Source organism: Leptosomus discolor, chromosome 6 (genome assembly GCF_034619465.1).
Source record: "Leptosomus discolor isolate bLepDis1 chromosome 6, bLepDis1.hap2, whole genome shotgun sequence".
NCBI classification, from domain to species: domain Eukaryota; kingdom Metazoa; phylum Chordata; class Aves; order Leptosomiformes; family Leptosomidae; genus Leptosomus; species Leptosomus discolor.
The window spans coordinates 13739396-13763007 of NC_141396.1; the positions used below are offsets into that span (position 1 = coordinate 13739396).

The window sequence follows — 23612 nt, forward strand, 5'->3', positions numbered from 1 at the left end:
GACAAACTTTTTACTAGGGCCTATTGTGACAGGACAAAGGGTGATGGTTTTAAACTAAAAGAGGGTAGATTTAGACTAGATACAAGGAAGAAATTTTTGCAATGATGGTGGTGAAACACTGGAACAAGTTGCCCAGAGAGGTGGTAGATGACTCATTTGTGGAAACATTCAAGGTTAGGTTGGACAGGGCTCTGAGCAACCTGATCTAGCTAAAGATGTCCCTGCTCACTGCAGGGGAGGTTGGACTGGATGACCTATAAAGGTCCCTTCCACTTCAAACTATTCTATGATCTGACGTGAGATACCAGACACTAATCTGTGTCCCCTGGGCACCATCTCATTGGTATGAATAATTTAACTGGACTGCAGAACATGTCAGCAACATCTCTGCTGGATGTTCTTGTCCTGGCCATAGATCACAGTAAATCTAGACCAGACTGAAGTAATATGAAGGATAACATTCAGGAAAATTATGCAACATTATTATATCACCTCAGTCAAATTTGACCACGCTCTGACCAAAAGGGTAAAGCAGGGTTTAAAAAAAAAAAAAAAAAGTCTAGTTTATGCAGAAAGTTGTGTAGAAAAAATTTTGCCATACTTGGCCTGTTGTTCCTTGCGTTTCTGAGCCAGATATTTCTTTTTCACATCCAGAAGCTCATTGGCAAGTCTTTCGATTTCACGTTTGTATTCTTGGCTCTGTGATTCATACCTATGCAAGTCTGAGGACAAAACCTAGCAAACAAAAGGCAAAAAGCAGAAACAGGAGGTGTTAGTTTCACTTACAAATAAGTTAGTACTTTTCCAAACACTTTTTCCTTTCACATTTGATGATATAAGATACCACCATTTTCCACCACATCTCATTTTCTATCATGATGTTTCATTTGATCACCTCTGCTCACCTAAGGACAATTTACAAAATTAAGGCTATGCCATTTAACCACAATAAAACATGTAAAATATGTTCCAAGCATTATGGGAATGGTATTAATACATACATTAGCTCTTAATGTTCTGGGATATCAATCTGGGTGAAAACCCAAAATGAAAGTCTTAAAAAATAATAAAGCAGGGATTTTTTTAATAATAATGGATTTTATTCACAGGAATCTACTTTGTTACGTGAATTAATTCAATCCACACAGGCAAAGTACTACCAGGCAGTGTAAATATTAATACAATGTCACTTTCATGTGAATCAGTAAACTTTAAAAAAAAGTAGGAGCATGCATAGTGTGTTTTCCTTCTTTAAGAAGGCGAATAGCTTGACCTGGCATCACAAAATGGCACATGTGCCAGTTCACTACAGCATACTGTGCCTGAAATACACAGTAGCAATTGACTGCATTAAGGACAAATGGGAACCGTATGGAAAACTTCAAATCACATTCAGTTTAGCTAAACTTCGGCTGCTATTTTACACTTTCTACATTGTTTTTCTTCTCCGTGGAAAATTAAGATTTGCATAAGAGCCTCTTTGTTTCCTAAGGGCCCATCTGCTCCTGCATTTTTTTCCTCATGGTTAGTATAGACGTGATTATGATGCAGTGAACAGGAGATGATGACTTCAACAAAGAGATGAGCTGTAGAAGCAGATGAACTCCTGGGGAGACTGATCTTTCATGCAGGCAAGAACAAGGGAAGATCAGCTTATTCTACCAAAGAATCACTTTTAAACATCATGCTTTCAAAGTTTCACACAAGATTCCTTCAGAACCAGGAAATCCTCCCTTCTAGTGACAAGGGGTTAGGACAGGTTACTCCCGTCATCCCTATAAAAGTTGCAAGTCTAATACAGGTGTACACATTACAAGAGAAATAACAAGAATTTAAATCTGGGTTCTCAATATATTTCACCTAGTTTGTTAAAAAGAAAATGAAATGGCTTTGATTTGCTTATTAAAGATCTTAACAGTTCAAGAAAAGGGAAGGAAAATAAGCTTAATGGAAAACTCATAATGTCCCAGAATGCCCATGTACAAAAAGCATTTACAGCATTGTGCTTAACATTCATATTCTAATAAGACTTTTCCTCTATTTTAATGAAACAAACTAGCATAATGTGAAAAAAAACAACTTCTACTGCTATGGGTTCTCCCTTGGGGAGATGCAGTATTAACCTTTTTTTCCTGATCTAATATACTAAGGTTCATCTTCCTGAAGCCTTGCTCCCCAGGATCACCAGTGAAGTCATTCTGCAAGCCCGGCAGCCCCTCAGCCTGAGACAGAGAGCATCTCTTACTTTCAGCTGTTTATTTTTCTCTCGGAGAGTGTACTGGTAGTGCTGCAACTGTTCTGCGGCTTCAGGCCCAGGCTTCCGGGACAACATGAGCTTCAATTCAACATACAGTTTCTCCTTTTCCTGAGAAAAAGACAAGAGGAAGTGTTCTTATAAAACTGCTATAGCAGCAGCACAACCTGTGATGAAATCAACCTCACTGGAAAATGCAACTCAATCAGGAAGATATTTGCAGAAACAAATCTGCCTGTGTGTCAGTCTTTCCTCACTAACCATAAGGTATTTAAAGTTGTTGTGATAGCAGTGGGAGAGCTCATTAAGAGAAACATCCAGCTACTTCGAACCACGAATGAAATACTCTTAAACACTGTCATCAGTGAGCATGCTCTGCCACAGAGACTATAAAACAGTCACTGGAAGAGTATCCAGGGGTGGGAAATTAATTACTAGTAACTGTGCTTATTGCAACCTTTCTTCTTATGAGCCACACTGCCTTACATTAAGGATCACAGCTTCACCCAACAGGATGTGAGCAGACTATAGAAATGTCAGGGAAGGACTGTACAAAAGAATAACTTCTTCTTCCAAAGAAAATCCTGCAAAGCACGTGTATGTACACACACACACACAGAGATACACATACAACCTTTCAGTTTAACTGCAGGGGCCCTGGGAAAGGGAAAGAAAATATAAACAGCAACAACTATGACTAGCACAACTACCATCAAGTATTTTTTCTTTGTCATGTGTCTCCTCTTCCTTCATGTTGGAACAGTACACTTGTGGGAATTGGATAGAGCCATGCCTGAACAAAAACCACACCACAGACCCACTTACAGCTTTCTGTACTGAAATGCTGCTTTCATCTGTGTTTTGAGGATGTGCATGTTTTTAGCCTGAGGAATAAAGCTCTGAACAAAGCCATCTTCATAGCTTTGCACTTTACAATATTTCTAGTATATACCCTGTCAGACTAAGATGATTATTATTTAACATTATTTAGCAAGATCCCATCCCTGTCTGGTACTTGGAGAGCTGGAATTAAAAAGGAGAGTTACTTGACTGGAAGTCAGACTAGCAGAGAAAAGATTTAACTGAAGAAAACAAAAACGCCAAGTAGGAGATAGGATGGGTGATTATTTTCACCTTTGACAACATTTGACAACATCCCTTTTTGCTGTGTTTTTTATAACTTCTGTCTACAACTCTTACCACAGAATTCTTCCATTAGTGTGGGAAACCGTGCCATCACATCACCTAGACTTGCTACATTTGGCCTTGCTCAATGGTTGAGCCAGGGTTTTCAAAACTGGCTTGTTATTTTGAAGATGTAAAATTGTAGGCGTCCAGTCTTCAAGAGCATTAGAAGTCCAGAGTTTTTAGACCTCAGCATTTTCTGGAAACCATGCACTATAATGGTCACTAGTTGAGACCCAAAAATGGAAGCACTTCAAACCATAAATTATTTTTGCAAGCATTGCCCTTTAACTCTGAATATTACCGAGGAAGAGTTCCTTATAAATGAAGTGGTTCACAGTTTATCTCTAGAAAAATCAAAACCTCCTGAGACTCAGACTGAAGTTTGCATAGTAGCAAAAATTAAATTGACAGTTCATTCTCAGTAGAGAGTTATGTCTCTACAAGTGGTTTCCACTACCACCTTTTCTTTCTGAGGAAGCAAGATTTTACTGCAAGTTAAAAACATCAGCAAAAGAATAATCTGCTTGTCAAATCTGTCTGGTCAGTATTAACATTCCACCCCTGAATGTATCACAGATTTGTATTTCGGAAGAATGTAATGATAATTTGGATAAATATGGAGCAGTTGATGGATTGAAGGTCTTATGTGCAATTGTTTTCCAATTTATTCCTCTCCTAACCCTCTACAAGGGCCAACCAAGCTCTTCAAACATTGTGCAATGGTGTGTATAATAACCCCATTTAGAGACAAAGCGTGCAATTATATTATAAGGAGAATCTATCTTACGCAACAGAGACTCGTTAGCTGTCCGATGGATATTGTCTCCATAACACAACAGAGGCAGAACCAGCTGTCTTATAATGCATATCCTGTCCTTCCTTGCTAAGCGCTGTCCATCTCTTTTACATCTAGTCAATTAATTTGTCACTGGGTTCGAAGCACCATATGTCAGCAAAACATTAAAAGAAAAACCTGGACACTTCTTTCCTCATCAGCAGAAGTTTGTATTCACAAGTTGGCATTTCTATAATTTCTGTCATTTTACCCCAGGATGCTAAAAAAAAAAAAAAAGCCAACAAAAAACCCAATTCATTTAAATTAATTTAAAGCATTGCTTACAGCAGGTACTTTTATCTCTACACATAAGAAATCAGGAATGCCCAGGTAAAAGAAATCATCACAAATTAATAAAGAAGAATTTTGGCTTCTACAATATTCTAGCTATACTCACAAGACAGACAAGCTGTGCAATGTGTATTACATGCAGGTATTGTATAAATAGCCATCTATCAGATACAGCTGGTGTATCTGATCTAGATAGAAAATAACATGTAGAAAGACCTGTAGGGTTGTCTCATGTGTGAGTTGTATTCAAAGTAGCTTTCAGTTGTAGTGTATAAATTTATTAATTTATACCCCCAGAAGATGGATCTATGTTGCTTTTTTTTGTTTTAGAAACAAGTAAAATGCATGTACATTCCTTAAAATGGCTGAGAACATAACGGGGCCGGATGGAATCCTGACACGGACAAAAAGCACAAGTCAGCAATGACGATCAGCAGTGTAGCAGTAATTCAAAACCAAGAGGGTACACTGATGTGCTTGGTGCCTCTTGGAAGTCAGTTAACACTATTTTGTCCAAAGTAAAAGTCAGTAAACCTTTATTTCTGTTGGTGGCTGTGCAGATGATGTTGGAGAAAAAGCTACCTGAAATTCTACACCCATTGGGCAAGAATAAGTCAGTCTGTTATAGCGTGTGCAAGATGCATTTCTTTGGCTTGTCCCCAACTGCCTCCCCTCACACCCCCCTCCATCCTTGTGCCAGGCTGCAACTATGACATACATTTTGCCAGAGTTCTTGAGATGAAAAGAACTTAAAGTCACAAACACGCTGCAAGGCACTACTCTTCTTCTTGAGGAGATGAAGGAAGATCCATCAGATCTCTCCGTAACTGCATGCTGTTAAGCCTTCACCAGTAAGAGTAATATACACATCTTCAGATCAGGTCTCGGCCAGTACCAAAGCTTTTACGTGATTCTTCCCATGGCAAAATTCCCATGGAGTTCAGCAGGTGTTTGACTGTAGGATTGAGCCCATTATGTCCACCAGCTTCATTGGTTATGACATAAACTAAGCCAAGCCAGTGGAGAAAAGATGAGGGTACATTCATTTTATGTATGCAAGGCACACTGGGAGAATCAGATTGAGAGTTACAGTCAAATTTCAGGCACCCCAAAGAGAATTTCAGCACCTTTGTGAATACCTGCTGTAAAAATTGTGTAAATAAAACTCCACATTATTTTTAGAATAGCCCTTCCTGTGTTAGATTTGTTTTCCAGGGGAGCTCCAAGGAGCCCACAGATCTGCCTTTAGGCTTGGCCATGACGATAAGTTTCTGCATCCCTAAGTCTCTCGCCCATTAATTCAGAGGGGGGCTGTGGGGAGGTGAGTGGTGCTTTCCCCTAAATTTAACTAGCTGCTGTCTCAGCTAGAATCTGGAGTTCTCCTGGCCTGCTTGCTCTACAGCGAATTGAGAAAGAATAATTTTCTTCTGCAGAGGAATGGCTGGAGTTTGGCAAATTTCAATTGAATCTTCATGACCTGGTGGTCACAAGTTGCTTGGTCCACAGCAAGAAGATTCGCTTTTGCCAGCACAGTCCTACTTCAAAAGAAGCTGTTGCTGCTGACCAGAACAGCCCAATTTGCTCATTTTTCCCTGCCAGAGGGACCATCAGCACCATCAGGCACATTCCCAAAATAACACCACGGTATTTCACTGCTTTGACAGGGAGTGAGAGGCAGTCACCAATACTGGGATAGACCAATGCACCTGATATTAGCACTAAAGATGTGACTCCATTTTATGCCATCTTCTCCCTCACCATAACACCAGCAAACTCCTGAAATGACCCATCTTGTTAGTTAGCCCAGGGTATCATTCTGAGCTGTATATTTAATGAAGATGTATTCACAGCAGAAATAGGCCATGAAGTCCCAGCTTCCTCATTTTTATCAGCTTGTCTTTCCAAATAGAAAATTCAACAAATTTACCTGGCATAGCAGCAACCCCAACAGCCTTCCCCACCAGACCCACAAAAATACTACTGTGCACCAAAAGCTTTCTAGAACACAAATTATTCAAAAAAAAAAAAAACCACAAAAAAAATCTCAAAGCCTTTGACACAGAGTAAATTTCATTTATCTCCTGTCTCCAGCAATTGAGCTAAATTAAAAACCCAACAAGATAAGGATGTATAGCATAAGTGTGTAATGTAGTGTATGGTGGCAAACCCCAAAACATTTAACCTATCAAAAATCCTTAATTAGTAAGGTAGAGAAAGAAACACAGTACGTCTGTAAGCACACTACAGTTCCTCACGGCTTTGGTGAGGAAAACAAGCCAGTCAACGTGCCACAGGGGGGTTTCTTGTTTATTGGCATTATAACCAAAATGTCAGCACTATGCTGAACTCCAGAGCCATTTTGTTTACGATGCCATGCAGCAGCAAAGCATCCTTAAGGGGTTGTGATCCCTTTTCAGAAGTGTTAAACAGGACACTGAAACCTGGATTAAAAACATACATAGACATATACATCTAGTCATAGTCATTTTACCTGTGTAAGCTGCACATTGGTGTGTATGTGTACACCTACCTAGCTGTTGGCTCAGGACATCTATGATTAAAAGTTTTATGAGGTGTAGAGAAAATTAGCATACAGTAACCTTCACAAATTTTATAACAATAGAAGAAAGTTGCCTCCAGCACTGTGAGAAATGAGCAGTATAAACTTTCTCAATAAACACTTTTCAAAAGCTCCTGCTCTTTCTTCTCTATTCCACATTCATCAGCAAACACCTTTACAAGCATGCAGTTGCCTAGAACAGCTTGTATTTTCGTCATCATCTAGACCCTCCTTTAACTGTCCAATATGAGAGTTTTTTATTGGGTAAATTAATTCAGGTTTGAAACAGGGCACTGAAGGCCTTTCATAATGTGGCAACACTAACACTGCATGAGATGCTTTGGGTTTTCTTGTTAAAACGCTGCTGCCAACTTGAAAGAAAGGCTGGGGAAAACTCACCATCTTTGGTAAAATTTGCACTGCTCTAGCTGGAATTAAATTAAACCTGTCTTATGACATATTCCTCCAGCCGATAATGTTTCTCAAGAGCAAAACTCTTTCCTTTGGCACAGAGCAGACTACACCAAATTGACTGGGATTTTCAAAACAGCTTAATGAGAGAGGAAAAAACACCTTGGAGCATCTTCTAAGGTCTTCACCTCTGACTTTTCTTTTTTTTTGTAACAGTAAGAGCTGAATGCTGCATTATTACCATCTTCCAGGAACAACAATGTACAAACATTTCCAGCTAAAATGCAATTGCAACTTACTATTATTTTTATTATTATTGCTATGTAATGCTACTATTGTATCTTTCTTAGGAAGTGTGTGGGAAAACAGGGGTTTTTTTTCTATAAACAAATAAATAGGTTACAGATCCTCCTCTCCTTTCAGCTACTGAACTCTGAGACACAAGGATAACAATCTATCAGAAGAAAATGGCATGTATGTCTCTTGCTGAAACAACAGCTGTAATTGGCTTCTTACTGTTGACATTACACAAGAGTTTATAAAATCATTAATCAGAGTAGCTCATTTAATCAGGGTGTTTATACTTTCCATTGCAGATGATGATCAATCAATTATCCCCTGTTCTTCTGTATGTGTTTCTGAACACACATGCACATATATACACACAAAAGAAAAGTGAGCTGTCCCTTGAAGGTGAGAATTACCCTTGACACAGCATGGATTGATGTAAATATTCCAGCTATTTCCACAGTGCCTGTAGCTTGACAGTTGGGCTGAAGAGAGCTCTAAACAAAACCTTGTTTCACATTCTAGTAGCAGCTTGTCTTAAGGTGTCCTGGAGGAGATTCAGAGGTTGATACAAATCTTATCAACAAGGAATTTAAGTATTCTAAGTGAATAAGCCTACAAAGCAAACAATGGAAAACCTTTTACTAGCTGTTAATTACTATATACAGGGTTTCAAGCCAAACAAAAAAGTTTCTTCTTCAGATGTAGACTATTTGACTTAAAACCTCTGTATTTTAATGTCAGTGTAACAGCATGTATTTCACCTATTCAATGGCCATTTAGATTTTAAAACTATCAGATAATAAAAGGAGAATTATTACAGCTCTGCTGTTAATGATTAGCTGTTCCTGCAGCTGGAGGCTTGGGATGGAGATTCCCAGCAGACCCAGCTTCTGCTCTCACTTCTGACTGATCTGACAGATGACCTCAAAGGGTTAGAGAAACTGCAGAGCTGCTTCTAGAAATACCTATCTGTAAGTTAGGCACCTATGTCTCTTTAATCACCTGCTTGACTTAGATCCTTAGATTTCCCTGAAAGATGAGAGCACTTAGCTTCAAGTCCTTTGGTATTCTGGAACTGCTACCTCTGAACAGCTGTCTTAAAGTCAAGCCACCACTTAAACCTACAAATACCTGCCTAATACGGCAGTAAAGCCTACATACATCTTTCTGACAGGATAGCAGAGTTTCCTGGCATATGCCAAGTACCTCAGGGAAGAAAGAGTGGTCTCCTGTTACACTTTGGAAACTATTAAGAAATAACAGTACATCTAAGAAACACACATGGAAATTCTGAAATCATAAATGTTTTAATACATGGCTTCCTTCAGACTCACTGTAATTAGAGCTGACCCTCTGCTACCCTTTGAGGAGTTCTGTTTCAGCTCCCCTTGCCTGCTTCTTAAAATTCAGAGAAACGGAAACAGGACTAGAGGAAAGGGAAAGAGAGTGAATCCTAATGTTCATGTCAAGACAACTGCTATGCCCAAGTGTGCCATCCCCTGTTTAAGATCACAGCTGTATCTAATAAGACAGGCATGGGAAGATTTGAGTGCTGAGTCTAGAGGATGTGGAACAAGTGGCTGACTGATGCACTCTACTTGGCAAAGAGTTGCCTTACTCAGAACTCATGGCCCCCGTGCACTCAGCAGCTCGTGTCTGGCTGTCTCAGAGTGAAGAATGGAAAACCAGCATTCTTTCTACATCTGTTTGTTTCCTCATGTGTCCAATTTTAAACTAACTTTTTAAAATTAAAAACAATGCAGTGACTAACTGCCTGCCCCTAACTGTCCCAAAACAACCTTAGCTCTGCTGCACCTTTCTGCATGTGTTTTCTCAACAGCAGCACCATTCACACTCCTACAAGCAATCTGAAATAGATAAAATCTAATCTGTCCCTGTTGAATTTCTTTTTTTGTTCAGTTTTATTGTTGTTGCAACTATTATAAAAATAATAATTCATCACTGAATGGGATGCTGTGGATTGTCCATATCTTGCTGCTGAGGGAAGAGCAGAACACCCTTGCCTCAATGGAAGAACGCCTGCCAAAGGGTACAGCTGAATAATAAAGATTTGCAGCTGGCTCTGGGCCACACTATATAATATGGTCTTGTGAATGTATTGCTGTACTGCTGTTGCACTCCTCCAGTATTTTAACTTCTCTAGCAGCTTCTAGATGGCTGACAGTCAGTATCGGATTGCTAACAGCACTGCAAAGTCTGTGCGTTGCAATACATTCAGTCAGCACAGCGAGTCATTTACTTTCCCTTAACAAGATAACTGGTTGATTAATATGCTTTACCCTGGGGTGCACAGCAGATTTATTTCCTTCCCAGATACATGCTGAATACAGGAATAAGGAGTAAACAAGTTTAGTTTCAGTTATTTGTTATTTACTGGAACATTCCTGAACTTTTTACTCAAGCTTTTATTCTAGTGAACCATCATCGAAGCTAATGTCAATTTTGACTAAGAACTTTAGGAATGGGTTATTTAACAAAATATTTTAAGTCTAATGACACAAGGTATCCATGCTCAGGATTTCTGGGTTCAAACCAGATGTAACACATTTCAATAAAATACTGTGGTGATCACTGTTTCTGTTTTTCTGATATAGATTACAGATAACAGTAATAAACTTTGGGTACATATATGGCCTCTTCTTTTCAGTATCTGAATGCTGTTAAACCTTGAACATGCTTACGCTGAAGTACTGCTTCCAGCCAGGGCAATGACCCTCTTCTCATTCTACAAGAGCTCTGGACGCAAAGTGTTGTTACATGAATTGCCAAAGTTCACTAAAACTCCTTGAAGAGACACAGAAACGAAACTCAGTCTCCCAAGCTCCCAGGAGCACCATGCTGAGTAAACCAATACATCTGCTCCTTGCTTTTCAGAAACGCCAGGGCTAGACTATAGCAGCAGGTTAGAAGCATAGGAGAAAAGTCACAACCATAAACCACAGTACTTCAAGCCATCAATCTTTTCATGCATGCTAAAATTCATGGACTGGGAGTCCATGTATTAGAACACAGGGAACAAATCTATACTTGACATTCATCTGTCAAGGATATATTTGTGTAACTAAATCAATCTTGCACGATGTGGAGGGATGGCATCTCATAACCCACTACAGTACTCTTTCAAGCCCAAACTCAAGTAAATACATTAATTCTTCTAAAAAACTTTAAAACCAGGTTACATTCATCTACATGGACAGGGCTCTGAGCAACCTGATCTAGCTAAAGATGTCCCTGCTCACTGCAGGGGGTTGGACTAGATGGCCTTTAGATGTCTCTTCCAACCCAAACTATTCTGTGATTCTATGATACATTTGCTACTTATAAACCCCAAGAGGTCTTTACGTCACCTGCAACTTCCTCATCTTTTTAAATGGCATCTGAGTATTTCTGACTAAAACACCATTAGAGCAGCTAAAAATGGTGCAGATTCCCAGTAGTTATTTTGATCTTTTTTCTTCTAATTTCTTAAATAAATTTGCACCTTGCTTCTGTCCAAAACCATTTATCATGGGAAATTCTGTATTGTTTATGAGGGCAATGCAGTTCCATGAAGATTCAGTAAAAATTAAACTCTTTCACTATGAAAATTCTTCACCAAAAATGTTTTGTTTGATTGCTAAGTAACCTGTTTTGCTTCCCATTTCCCAGTGCCAGAAATATTTTCACTATTTTTATTGGAAAATTATTTGCTCACTTTACAGAGCAGCCAATTATCTTCACCTGATGACATTGAAGTGACTAGCACCTTTCCTACCTGTTTTTTTTCACAACCCTGTTAAAATAAACATACCCTAATAAAAAATTAAAAAAAAAAAAAAAAAAATTCCTGAGAAGAATTTATTCTGTTCCATTTGAATTGCAACATATGTGGGAGGAGGGAGAGAATATAAATGTCAGTGTGTTTTTAAGAGCAGTTTATCATGCTGTAAGTTTCTATAGCATAGAACATCTTCTAATTCTAGATGGACTGATATTAGAAGGGCTAAAATAAAGTAATGCACCAAGAAGCGTATTCAAAATATGCAGAAATAGAAATCAACACCTTTCTGAGGAGATCTAGGGCAAGAACTTAACATCCCTCAAATCCCTATTGAATTCTTAAGGCTTACACAAAACTTTCAGGTAGATATGTAGACCCTCAATAGACCTTCACACAGGTGACATCTTTCCTGTCTATGTGATGTGATTACTTTTTACATCACCACAGGATTGCATATGAGCCCAGGTAAGTTGCACCAAGAATTAACACCATGATCCTACAATTTCCTCAGTGTGAGCGGTTCTACCATACTCACAGAACCCTATCAGAAAACCAATCAGTTTTTAAAAAATTAAATCATTAAATTAATTGGAAAAATAACATCAATTCTAATTGTGTGGAGAAATCATCATGCCAGACACAGAATCACTAAGAGACATTAATCCTTCAACTTAACACCAATACTGAAATACAAAACATGTCCACTTATAGTCAAAGTTAAAATCCTCAGTTAAAGCCCCAGTTCAGCAATGAACATTTCAAGCACAACAAAAGGAAAATAAAAGGATGGCACAAGAAGGAAAGAACCTGAAAAAGTAGTCCTGATGGATGAATCAATGCATTAAGTACCTCCATATGTCCCTTCATACCGCACTGGAAACTCCAGTTCAAATCAGATTCAAGGCACTGGACTGAAATTAATTTGATGGCACTAACTCAGACTGTTCTGCATCAAAATATTGTGCTGATAATTAGATACTTTTTGTTTATCACTACTTAGAACTGGGTTACAGCCAGAGTTCATGGGAATACATTATTTTTTCATTTGAAAGAACAGAGATCGTCTTTGGAGTCCAATTCAAAAATCAAGGCAGTTCTTACAGTGTGCCTCTGACACACCAGTGCCTAATTCTGCACGACACTGGGGAAGTAAACTTTTTCCTTATGATTCATACTCAGCTGAAAGCCAAAAAGTAAATGTTAGGCCTGAGTTCTTACTGTATTCCTCATTTCTTTATTCCAATACAAATCCCTTGAAATTCCGGCCACCAACTTGGAACTGGAGTTACAAACCCCAAAACCGCACTCCCCCAGGTATTTTCTCTCTCTCCACTTCCTTAACATACATAACAACCCTTAACTTTTCATAAGGGCAGGAAAGCATTTTTCTGGCTTGTTTGGGTTTTTTTCCCCGATGTCAGGAACCATTTGATCAATGGTTAAAAGTTTTGCCAGCTTAGCTTTCTCAGTTAGTGGTGCAAATTCTTTGTGCTGACATGGCTATGCCAGCTACTGGCTATACAATTAGGTATAATTGTACTGGCATGAAAGTCTTCTGCCATTCAAGAGCTGGTATAAGCTAAATCAGAAAAGTGGCTTTTTTGCCAGTAGGAATGGTAGTTTTAAGCATAGAAAAGGCCTAAAGCTCAAAATACTCACCCCTTTAATTGAGGGCTGGGAGAACTGCTAGCTTCAGCTGCAAGATAGGGCATTAATCCAGTGCTTCCAAAGGAAGTCAAATCCTCCAGGAAATAGAGATAGAAAAGAACCAAGTCCTAGTGAAGTATAAAAAGCTAAAAAGAAAATGTCCCTTTTCATTTTTGGATGGAAAAATCCCTTCAAAAGGCTAACTTTTATACATAAATGATAAAGGAGCAGTAAAGAAAGGGTTGTATTTTGGCAGTGGATTTTGCAGTTCACCCGTAAGTTTCAGTGTGTACAAAGCACTCTTCCAAACTACCTCTGCTAAAAATCTGTCTAAAGGCAAGATGACAGAGAAACAATAATGGGCAGGTCAAGAGAGACTTTTAGGGATTCTGCAGTCATTAGTTTCCTGTAGTGAATTGCAGTTATTTTTATGAAATAGACAATTCTACCTAGAAAATCCCAAACTCAGACTATCTACCCTACATGTAACACGTAAGTAGATTTACTCTCAAATCCAAGTAGAATCTATACTCAGCACTGAAAATACATAAATGCCAAATTTGAGAGGGTAAAATAAATCTCAGCCATTTTGAAGATGTACAGGTAATACCTAAAATAAAACTGAACAGGGCCTTGAGAATACCAAAATAAAGGCACATAATAGGAGAGTATCTCCTATTTTCCGTAGCAGGCTGTCTGATGAGAAAAATCCTTTACTCAGCCTTTGAGCACACTTTTCTGTATTACGTGCTGTATAATGGAAGCTACACAAGCACTGTGAGAGCAATGAAGAACTTAGCAGAAGCAGGCTTCTTGAAACTGCCCAGCTACGGAAAGAAAGGATTTTCAGGAGGACTGGGCTTTCATGAACAGGGCTAAAAAAAAAAAGAAATTATACAAGATTGAAAAAAATAGTATTTTAGATAATAAATGGGCAGAAAATTTCTGTGTAACAAATACATGGAAGCAAATCCCAAAGCCCCTCCATTAGTTGGGATAAAACTTTGATTTCAGTAGCTGCCAGCTTGCATAAACCCACATGGTAACACACTGTTCTAAAGCAGATTTCTTTCTGAAGCTATAGTACCAGTCCTGAGAAATAAAGATGGTTATGTATATGCTCAGACACTATAGCAACAAGCACCTCAAATTGGATAGAACAGCTCTACTACTGAGTTAGCACCAATGAAATAAAGCATCTGCCTATTTTGAGTGTTTAGCTAGCTATTGTTACTAGCGATTGAGTCATGTCTCTAATATATTCATTCACACACCACTGTAAGAGCAGAAATTATTTTATTCCTTTTTTACTTGATGTGAGGCATGCAAAAGCTAAGTAAGCTGCCCAAGGTCACTGAGAAAGTCTCTTTCGTTCTCTCCTCCCTGTATCTTACGATATCTGAAATGAAACTCTCATGATTTATACCGGAGACAGCAGCATCCCCTCTACTCCTCCTACTCTCTGTCAGTGGGACCGTCAGTTCTTTGGGGGGATTGAAACTTAGCTCAAAACTTGGCTCAATACAAGGACATGTGGGTGTTATCTGGCTGTAATCTGAGTCAGATATATGAGCTAATCATGCCTTTTGCCCTTGCACTCTTTGAAACTATGAGCTCAAGATGCTAACGGCCTGGAAACATCACACCCTGACTGCCCAGTCCTGGTCTTTGATTGTTGACAACTTAAAACAATAGTGATTAAAAATATATATGTACAGAAAAACAATACGTTCATTACTACATGCAAGGCTTAAATGAGATACATTTGCCTTTGCCTCCCTCCAAAAATGATCTTGGTTGCACATCTCTTTCACATTTATGAAAAATCTTCTGAGATGACTGACAACAGAGGTAACTGACATACAATGTGAATCTTCCCACTGTTATCCATTCCAAGACGTGCAGCTGAATAAAATTCCGCTCAGTCAGACATAAAATCAAATTAGAGGAGTTCATTCTGAAGAGAAAGAACTAAATTTGAAACAAATAAAGCAGTGCATAATTCACTTTTAATGGATAAGTTCCCAAAACCACACTAATCATAATCCTAACAAGGTAATACATGACATTGCAAGTTTACCATGTCACTGTTCAGTATGCAAGAGAGCAGCAGAGCTTCAGGGATTTGCCCCACATCCAAAGTGAGCAAGTTGGGTTTTTTTTTGCAGTCATCAGAGCTCTTCTGTTTATTAATAATTATACCTTATGACCATACAACATATTTTGTTTGTACCACATGTGTTCACAAAGACCTCCACCCACCATTGAAATCCCTTGGTTAACACACAACATATTTCTCCACAAAGCCTTGCAATATTACTCAACAGTTCAGAAAAGAACAAAAAATGCTGTATCTTTTAACTGTACAAATTCAGAAGGAAGGTAATGACTCAAAGGTGGAAGCTGGCTAACCCTGAAGTAACATTTTCTGTGTTTGGCAAAAATGACATTGGATTTTTATTGACTGTAAGTATTCAAGACCTTGGTTTTGGATCTGATTTTTAAGACAGCATTTTTCATCAGCACAGCAGCTCACAACTGTGAGAATGCCTGAGTTAAAGGAGAAAGTATGACTGCCTGCTTTGCAGCTACCCTTCAAAGTCTCAGGATGTCCACGCTTATTTGGTGTATGAGAGCTGATAGGTTATACCCAAGATGCTGTGGCTACAGGGCACAAATAAATCAGAAACAAGAAAAGAGTTTAATAATTTCTATAACATGGGACAACTTTCTACACCTTTATTAAAGTGTTCAACTCCGAAAAGTCAGTCTACAAAACCCAACATTCATCATATTGCATATTCAATACCTCTCAGTAAACACCTGATACAAAAAATGTGCCCTGCTGACAGGTTAAGAGATATTTTTGTATGGGATTTGAGAGTCAAGCTGAGTTCTTCCTGTACTGTCAGCAATCAAAATTTTCTGACTGAAACGTAGTAAATCATTCTTTTAATCACATAGCATGGATTGTAGCATGCTTTTACAGCTGTATCATTTTCAAAGAACTAACAGGTCAGACATAGTGAAAAAGCTAATAAAAAAGGATATGATCAAATACACATCAGCAGCAGGTAAAGTAAGCAGATGCTTTTCTACATGAATCTATATACTATGGTTCTTACTTAGTAAAAATTTCCATTTATATATCCAGCTCATCCTGAAACATTGTTCCCTGCACAAACCATCTTTTATTTAAAACACCATTTACAAAAAAAAATAAATTAATATTAAGAGTCAGAAGACAGAACTACAGTGCATACAATACAAATGGAATTATTTTTTCCTTATATAAACATTATGGCTCTGCATGAGGATGCAGCAAGGTGAATACCCTACAAAAACAAACTGCAGCTTGCTGACACTGGGCTCAACCTTTTCCAGATGTGGAATTTCTAAATTCCAAAGGTGTTTTTAATACTCAATATTCAATCCACATAGTTCTTTGCACTCCATTTTATTACTACACTTTGATGTGAGGGAATTTAAGTTACATAATACGCACTCACAGAAATTATAGACACAGACACTCACAAGCCTCACCTTCAACAAATATCCTATTTGGCAGTATGATGGCCACACACACAAGAACAGTTATGTATGGCAAGCAAGAGATTAAGATCATTTTAAAGTAGACACGTGCAATGGCGATGCCCTTGTCACAGGGCAAGACGTGAATGAAGACAGCTGGGAGTGAGGAGGTGTGACTTACACAAGCAAACACAACACAGGGAAAGCAGTGGTTCTCTGACCTAGTAAGTTTGTATCCCCCAGCTCCTGCTCATCCGTCCTCAGAGTCTCTGACTGAATACAGGGGATTTACACCAACTAGGCACAGGCCAAGTCATCAGCAATTCCCCCACTCCTGCAAATAAGCAGAGACTGAACTGAACTGAGGTGACTTCCAGGAAGGACACATAAAAAACCACATCATGTTGAATGCCTTTAAGCATGAGGGAATTTATCAGGAGTTTAAAAAAGAAGGACAAAAAAAAAATGGAATGGGTCAGACCTTATGGGAGAGCAGTGCCTTTTACACTGGCTGTTATTTTGACCAGACAGCAAACTCACTAAGCCAGACGAATTATATTGAGTGAATAAAAATTAAAAAATCCAGAAGTGGGAGATAAATCGCTGCAGTTTCCCATAATTCTAAATTTCAGTCAGGATCAAACCCTCCACTCTCTATTGAATAAGGATACACTGCCCATAAGGGGGTTTGGTGAAGCAAACTTCCTGGTGCATACAGTTCAGCTCCCTCCAGAAAATTAACGTTACTGCTACCCATTCGTTTCCTTCTGCTGCAGGTGTTCCTCAGGCTTGCTCTTCCACCAGAAGAGTTTGGAACATGATAGCATCAGTTTCATAAGTTATTAGCAAGCATTTTGCTTTAGTGAGTATCAGAGTATCTCTTTACAAAGCAGGTATTATCATCATACCAAGGAAAAACAGTCCAAAGGATAGTAAAATTACCTGTACAAGATTATGCAGACACTTGAGCAGAAGCAGCTCAGCTAGTACCCTTAACTTGCAAGCCCTACACCAATGACCTACCCAGTAGGACATACAGCCCTTTGAGGAAATGAGCTGGGGGATGTCCTCCAACTCTGGTTACCTCCCTTGACCCACACTCTGCTATGAAAAAGCCCTATTTCAGTCATTGTGGAGGGCTCAAAAACACTGTGGCAAAACAGAAAAAGAGCTCAGAAACATTGATGGTAATGGCCAGAACAGACTGTGGAGCACAGTATTTTTGGCCTTTTCTTTACTGTCTGTCTCTCAGGGAGACCTTCATTTCAGCATTGTTGCACAGGAAATTGGTGCCTGAACTAAGGACACAAAGGATCTCATTAACAATTCTAGATATAATAATTAAATTTTATATAGCCAAATTCTGACTTAAATCTAGGAAAATAATAGCAAAATGCAGAGTTGCCATAGAAGTACTGCTGCATAGACAGAAAGATTATGTCAATGGCCAGTATAGTAACGCAGGCTCAAATACCTATTATTTCAAAGATTTTCTTGGGCAGGCAACTTAATACCTCTATATCTCAGTTATTCACTCCTAAAAAAGGATAATAGCTAAATGGGAGCACACTAAGGATAAAGCAAGATATGCAACAGAGACTATGTAAAAATCTAACAGAATTGGGTTTGTGCATGGGTAGAGCACAGTAAATTTGAAGCAATTTTGGGGACTTTATCAACACTTACAAATATCTAAAGGGTGGGTGTGAAGAGGATGGGGCCAGGCTCTTCTCAGTGGTGCCCAGTGACAGGACAAGGGGCAACGGGCACAAACTGGAGCACAGGAAGTTCTGCCTCAACGTGAGAAAAAACTTCTTTACATTAAGGGTGACAGAGCACTGGAACAGGCTGCACAGGGAGGCTGTGGAGTCTCCTCCTCTGGAGATATTCAAAACTCGTCTGGATACAGTCCTGTGTGACCTGCAGTAGGGGAATCTGCTTTGGCAGGGGGGTAGGACTAGATGATCTCCAGAGGTCCCTTCCAACCCCTACCGTTCTGTGATTCTCTGATTTTTGCTACATTGTGTTTAAGGTAACAAACTATTTCACTGACAGCATTTCAGTGCTATGCAACAAAGATTACCTTTTTCCAAGCAAAGGCATAATACACCATACATTACCTTCAAATGAAATTGCAGATCTATTTTTTCCTACAAAACAATAAAGAGAGACAAACTCTACCTTGATAACATCCACTGAGCTTCTTTTCAAGACAGAATGAGATTCAGGTCACATTCTACTCTCCATTGAGCCATACCCAACATAGGCAACAAGACTATTAGAGTATTTAAGACCAAGATGTTAAAATCATTCCTAGAGCTGCAAACTGTAACTATCCCTACAGTCACCAGACAGGGAGAGACAAATTTTCCAGTTTCACAGCTACAGCTGAAGCCCTGAGACAGTTCTTTTTTCTTGTATTTGATAGAAATGTTTGCACTACAGGAATATAGTCTCTCCTTGATTCTATGCCATAAATCTTATTGGTATCACTGGGGTTAAGGGAGATCTGATACAGTTAAAAAAAAAAAAAAAAAAAAAAAAAAAAAAAAAAGATAAGCTATCACAATAATTATTTTTTGGCAAAGTTCAGCACAAAGACCTTGAAGTCAAACATGACCCAGACAGCAACGTGTCTAAATCACACAAACTCTGTAGGATTCCTTCTGCCAAAAGCCAAGCTAAGCACAAATGAAATCAAACAAGGATTTTCCTTCATGTCCTGGTCATAAAGGACAAGAAAGCCTTTCCAAAAGTCCAACACTGAGTTGAAGACTAATCTATGACATGAATAAATTAAAGCAAACCTTTAATTTTATTTTCCAGCATTGTCCAGGTGTCAATAACCAGAATATAAAAATCAACTAATCAGATGCTATTTGTTCTCTTTCAGTGAGTTAGTGCTGCCATCTAAAGCTATCTAAGGGGCATGCAAAAGCAGTTCAAAGTCATGCATCTAGATAACATTCAGGAAGCACATTTGAGTAGACACAGATGCAGGGGAAGTCAAATATGTTAATAAGATACAACAAAATAATGATGCTGCAGTACCTGAAGGAGCAATTCTTTCTGTGTCACTTCATGTGTCTTGCTGATAAGCCGCTTCTGTAGTCTCTGTACTTTCTGAATCAGCTCATAGGTACCTGGGTCACTGGCCTAGACAAGAGCAAAGCAGTCTCAAAAATTGCGCATTATAACAAGCTGCTGTTTCTTGCTTGCAAACAAAAGCCATAATATATGTGTTCAAAGTACTAAAGCAGGGGGGGAGTGTTGGCGGGTTTTTTTAAATGGCATGTATACAAGCAGTCCTGAAACTGGAATCCCTGCCTCTTGAAGATCATTTGGAGCATGCTCATGTTTAACACTATTACCTTCATGAATCATCCTCAAAACAACTGATATAAATAGGAGTCCCTCAGAACTTAACCCCCAAACCTACAAAGATTGTTAGAACCCCATTGCAGGGAAGCAAAAGGGGGTTAGTATATAATTTTTAGCAGAAACTGGAACTGCCCACTGACAAATGAAGAGCAGTGCAAGTACTTCCTACTGTTTTAAGAACTTCAAACAGTGCCAATTGAGTTTTAAGGAGAGGAAGACGTTTCTCTTGTAACTGCAGTATAGTCTTGAAACAGGTTGAGAAGTTAAGAAGAACAAATTATGGGGGTACACTGATGAATTATTACGAAGCTTTAAAGTGTCCATATGTGTGGAATCTCATTCTTCAATGGAATTAAGTGCTTAAAAAGGTGACAGAGTGTGGGCACTATACCGCTGCCCTCTATCTACATAGCCTGTAAAGACCAGGAGCTAGTCAATCTCTTTCTCTCTCCCTCTTCCCTTTTCATTCTTTTGTCACAGATTGCATCTGGAGGAAGGTCTAAGGAGCAAACAAATAATTCTGTAGGAGCAGCCAGCAAAGCTTATTTTCCCACCACTTTGTATCTTCTCATTGGATCCTTTAATGAAGAGTAAACTCTGACTGAAGCTTTTCCCCACTCAGGGATTCACAACACCTCTCTCCCACATCATTTATCCTCTCTCATGTGGTGTCTCATAAGGATTAAACTCACTCTGCAGTAAAGGCTCTAATAAAGTCCTACTCTCTGTGTATGTGCTTGAGCTTATAAGGAACTTTGTATCTCAGGGCTCTTAATCTTTCTGCTGATTTTATCTAAATTGACTAATCAAGTGTAACTGGGACACTAACACAGACACAGCATGCAGCATTCACAACACAACATTATTTCCTGAGAAACCAGGCTAAAAAGTAGTTCAGTCCCCATGACCCATTCAGTCCTTGATTTTTTTGTAATGCTGCCCAAACATGCTGTCAATTTGTGACACCTGTAGCGATATGAGAGTGTTCATTAGGAATTGAACCAAAGCCCCATCAGGCTTATTTCATATGAATCTTGCCATCTGCTGGCCTTTCTGTGTTCCAAACACAAACCAGTAACCTAGAATGTAAAGACTCATTTCCAATTATCAGTCTCTTCATATACTAATTTCCCCAACACTGGATGTTTTGACTGGCCTGATTTTCTTTTGTTAGAAGGTGCTGCTGGAGATTGTACCTAGACATCTTTAATCTAGTTCAGCATCCTGCATTTTATCTCCCTTCCATGAGAAAAGCTAAGCACACCATTCAGCTTTAAGCTTAGCATGGAAAGATCAGAAATTAACTATCATGCTAGAGAACACAGCTAAAATATTCAGCTCTGCTTCTGTAGGGACTAGCATGTTACCACTCCTTATTAGAGCAGCTAAGCAACCCAGGCTGGCATCAGATCAGACATCCACGCAACAGAGAAATCTCAGCTGGCTCTGACTTACTTCGAAAGTAAGCCAACTTACTTCCAGTGAGCAAATTGATGTTCATAGATTTGGTCTGTGCTTGACAGATATTTTTACTTTTCCCCTTCATTTAGCAGGTTCAAATAGTGTGAAAATTTAGATTTGCTGTTTACATAACAGTTGAACTCACACTACCTGGAATGACTATCTTTGGGAGCCCACCACTGTTTATGTGGAGGCCTCTTCCTTTTCTCACAGATGTAATTTACCTTCTAACTTTAGGTCTGTCCATTCCCCAGTCTACCTGTTCTATGATCCTCTCTGATTCCAGTTTACTTCCCATATACATCTCTGTGATTGGTGACAGTAGGGTTGTATCTTTCCCCTGTGATCCTCATCATCCATGTTAAGGAATCACCCCCTTCTAAATTCACCTTAGGCATTCTTATTCCCTTTAGCATTTGACCGGCTCTTTACAAATCCCTCTGCAATTTTTCATTGAGAAAGTGACACAAAAATAACACTGATTGCATTGTTCAAGGAAACCATTCAGCAGTTAACCATTCCACTGGTACTATGGAAATTTCAGTCCGCCTGCCCCTCCACATAATTTGCATAACAGTAAAGGAAATAGGCTTTGTGCTGTGTAACTGATTTGGTACTACAGGCTTTGGGAACTTGAAATGCTGACACATCACCTCTAATTTTCTCCATCTGTGAACATTCAAGGGATTCTCCAGTTCTTCTTCCAAAACTTTGCACCGAGTCTGTTCCTTTAATAGCTCCTTCTGCATGTGATGAACCTTCTGTCTTTAGACCAACATAAACAAACAACAAAAAACCCACATCAAAACCACATCAATGTGACCAAGGCACTAATACAGACATTAACAAATCATTCTCCCACGCACTACAGCACTGGCAAAGTGACTCTTGTGATTAATAGTCAACGCTGATACCACTAAACAGGTGAAACAACAAGATAACACAGTTAGAACTCTTCACTTTAGTAAGCATGGCTCAAAAAAGGGACTTTTCATCAGTTCCTGGGGAACCTACTCCACAGAGTACTGGATCTCACTGCCCACATCTTCCTACATACATTAAGGACAGAAAGACAGTTAATTCACCTAGAATAACCTACAAATCAGTTATGGAGTCATATCCAGTTACCCCTGCATTGAATCTAACAGCTTGTGTTTAAAAAAAGTTTTTAAATCTACATGGCTCACACAATCGAGTAAATAAAACACACTCTAGGACCTAAGTATGATGGACACTGTTCTTTAGAGAACCCAAGTTTGATTTCTTTTACTCTTACTACCTTTCCTCAAGGAATTTCAGGGGTTATTTGTTGCTGAATTTAGCCTTAATTGAGTACTCCCAAGTTGCTTAACAACCAGGCTCTTATGGTAGGGATATAGGGTCCAGAGGCAGGAAAAAAAGTAATCTTTTGCAATGGTCTGACCCTTATCACTTCAGTGGGTAACTTCTTCAAGGGGAAAGGGGTTGGAGGATCACCATGTGCCTACTCTGCCACCGAATCTTTTCCTGCTAAGCTCAGAGTTGCATTTAGCTCACTAGAGAGAAAAAGGCCTTTTTTTTAACTGTGATGCTGGACGAGGTTATGGAAGAGGAAAAAAACCCACATCTCCAATTGGCAAACCAAGAAAGCTAATTAGCAGCACAAGTGATAAATGGAGTCTTTCGACAGGCATTTTTCATGGTAGTTTTGGACTTCATTAAAGTATGTGATTGCTGCTGCAGTTAGCAAGAATTGATCCACCCATCACAGCATGCATCGCACTATACTTCAATCCCATCACTGAGTTTCAATACCGTAACAGACTTTCAGCTGAATGCATTTGGGCAGCAAGTTCAAATCCTATTCCTGTCTGCAGTCAGTCGATGAAAACTGCAATTGCTAATGTTTTGTGCCCGGTTCTCTTTTCTGTTACACCAAATCAAACTGGCATAATTCCACTGGAGTCAATGGGACTGACCATGGACTGGAGTTAATTTGCTC

General features: G+C 39.0%; 1 protein-coding gene across 1 annotated transcript in view; it reads right to left on the reverse strand.

The window, feature by feature from the left end:
- Positions 1-564: 564 nt before the first annotated feature.
- CFAP58 (cilia and flagella associated protein 58) overlaps positions 565-23612 on the reverse strand; it is a 55267-nt gene continuing 32219 nt past the window's right edge. Inside the window, exons 14-17 of the mRNA XM_009953296.2 lie at positions 22285-22396; positions 19841-19945; positions 2246-2365; positions 565-735 (exon numbers count right to left, since the gene is read on the reverse strand). Coding sequence (XP_009951598.2) covers positions 565-735; positions 2246-2365; positions 19841-19945; positions 22285-22396 — 508 coding nt within the window. The remainder of the gene's footprint in view (positions 736-2245; positions 2366-19840; positions 19946-22284; positions 22397-23612) is intronic.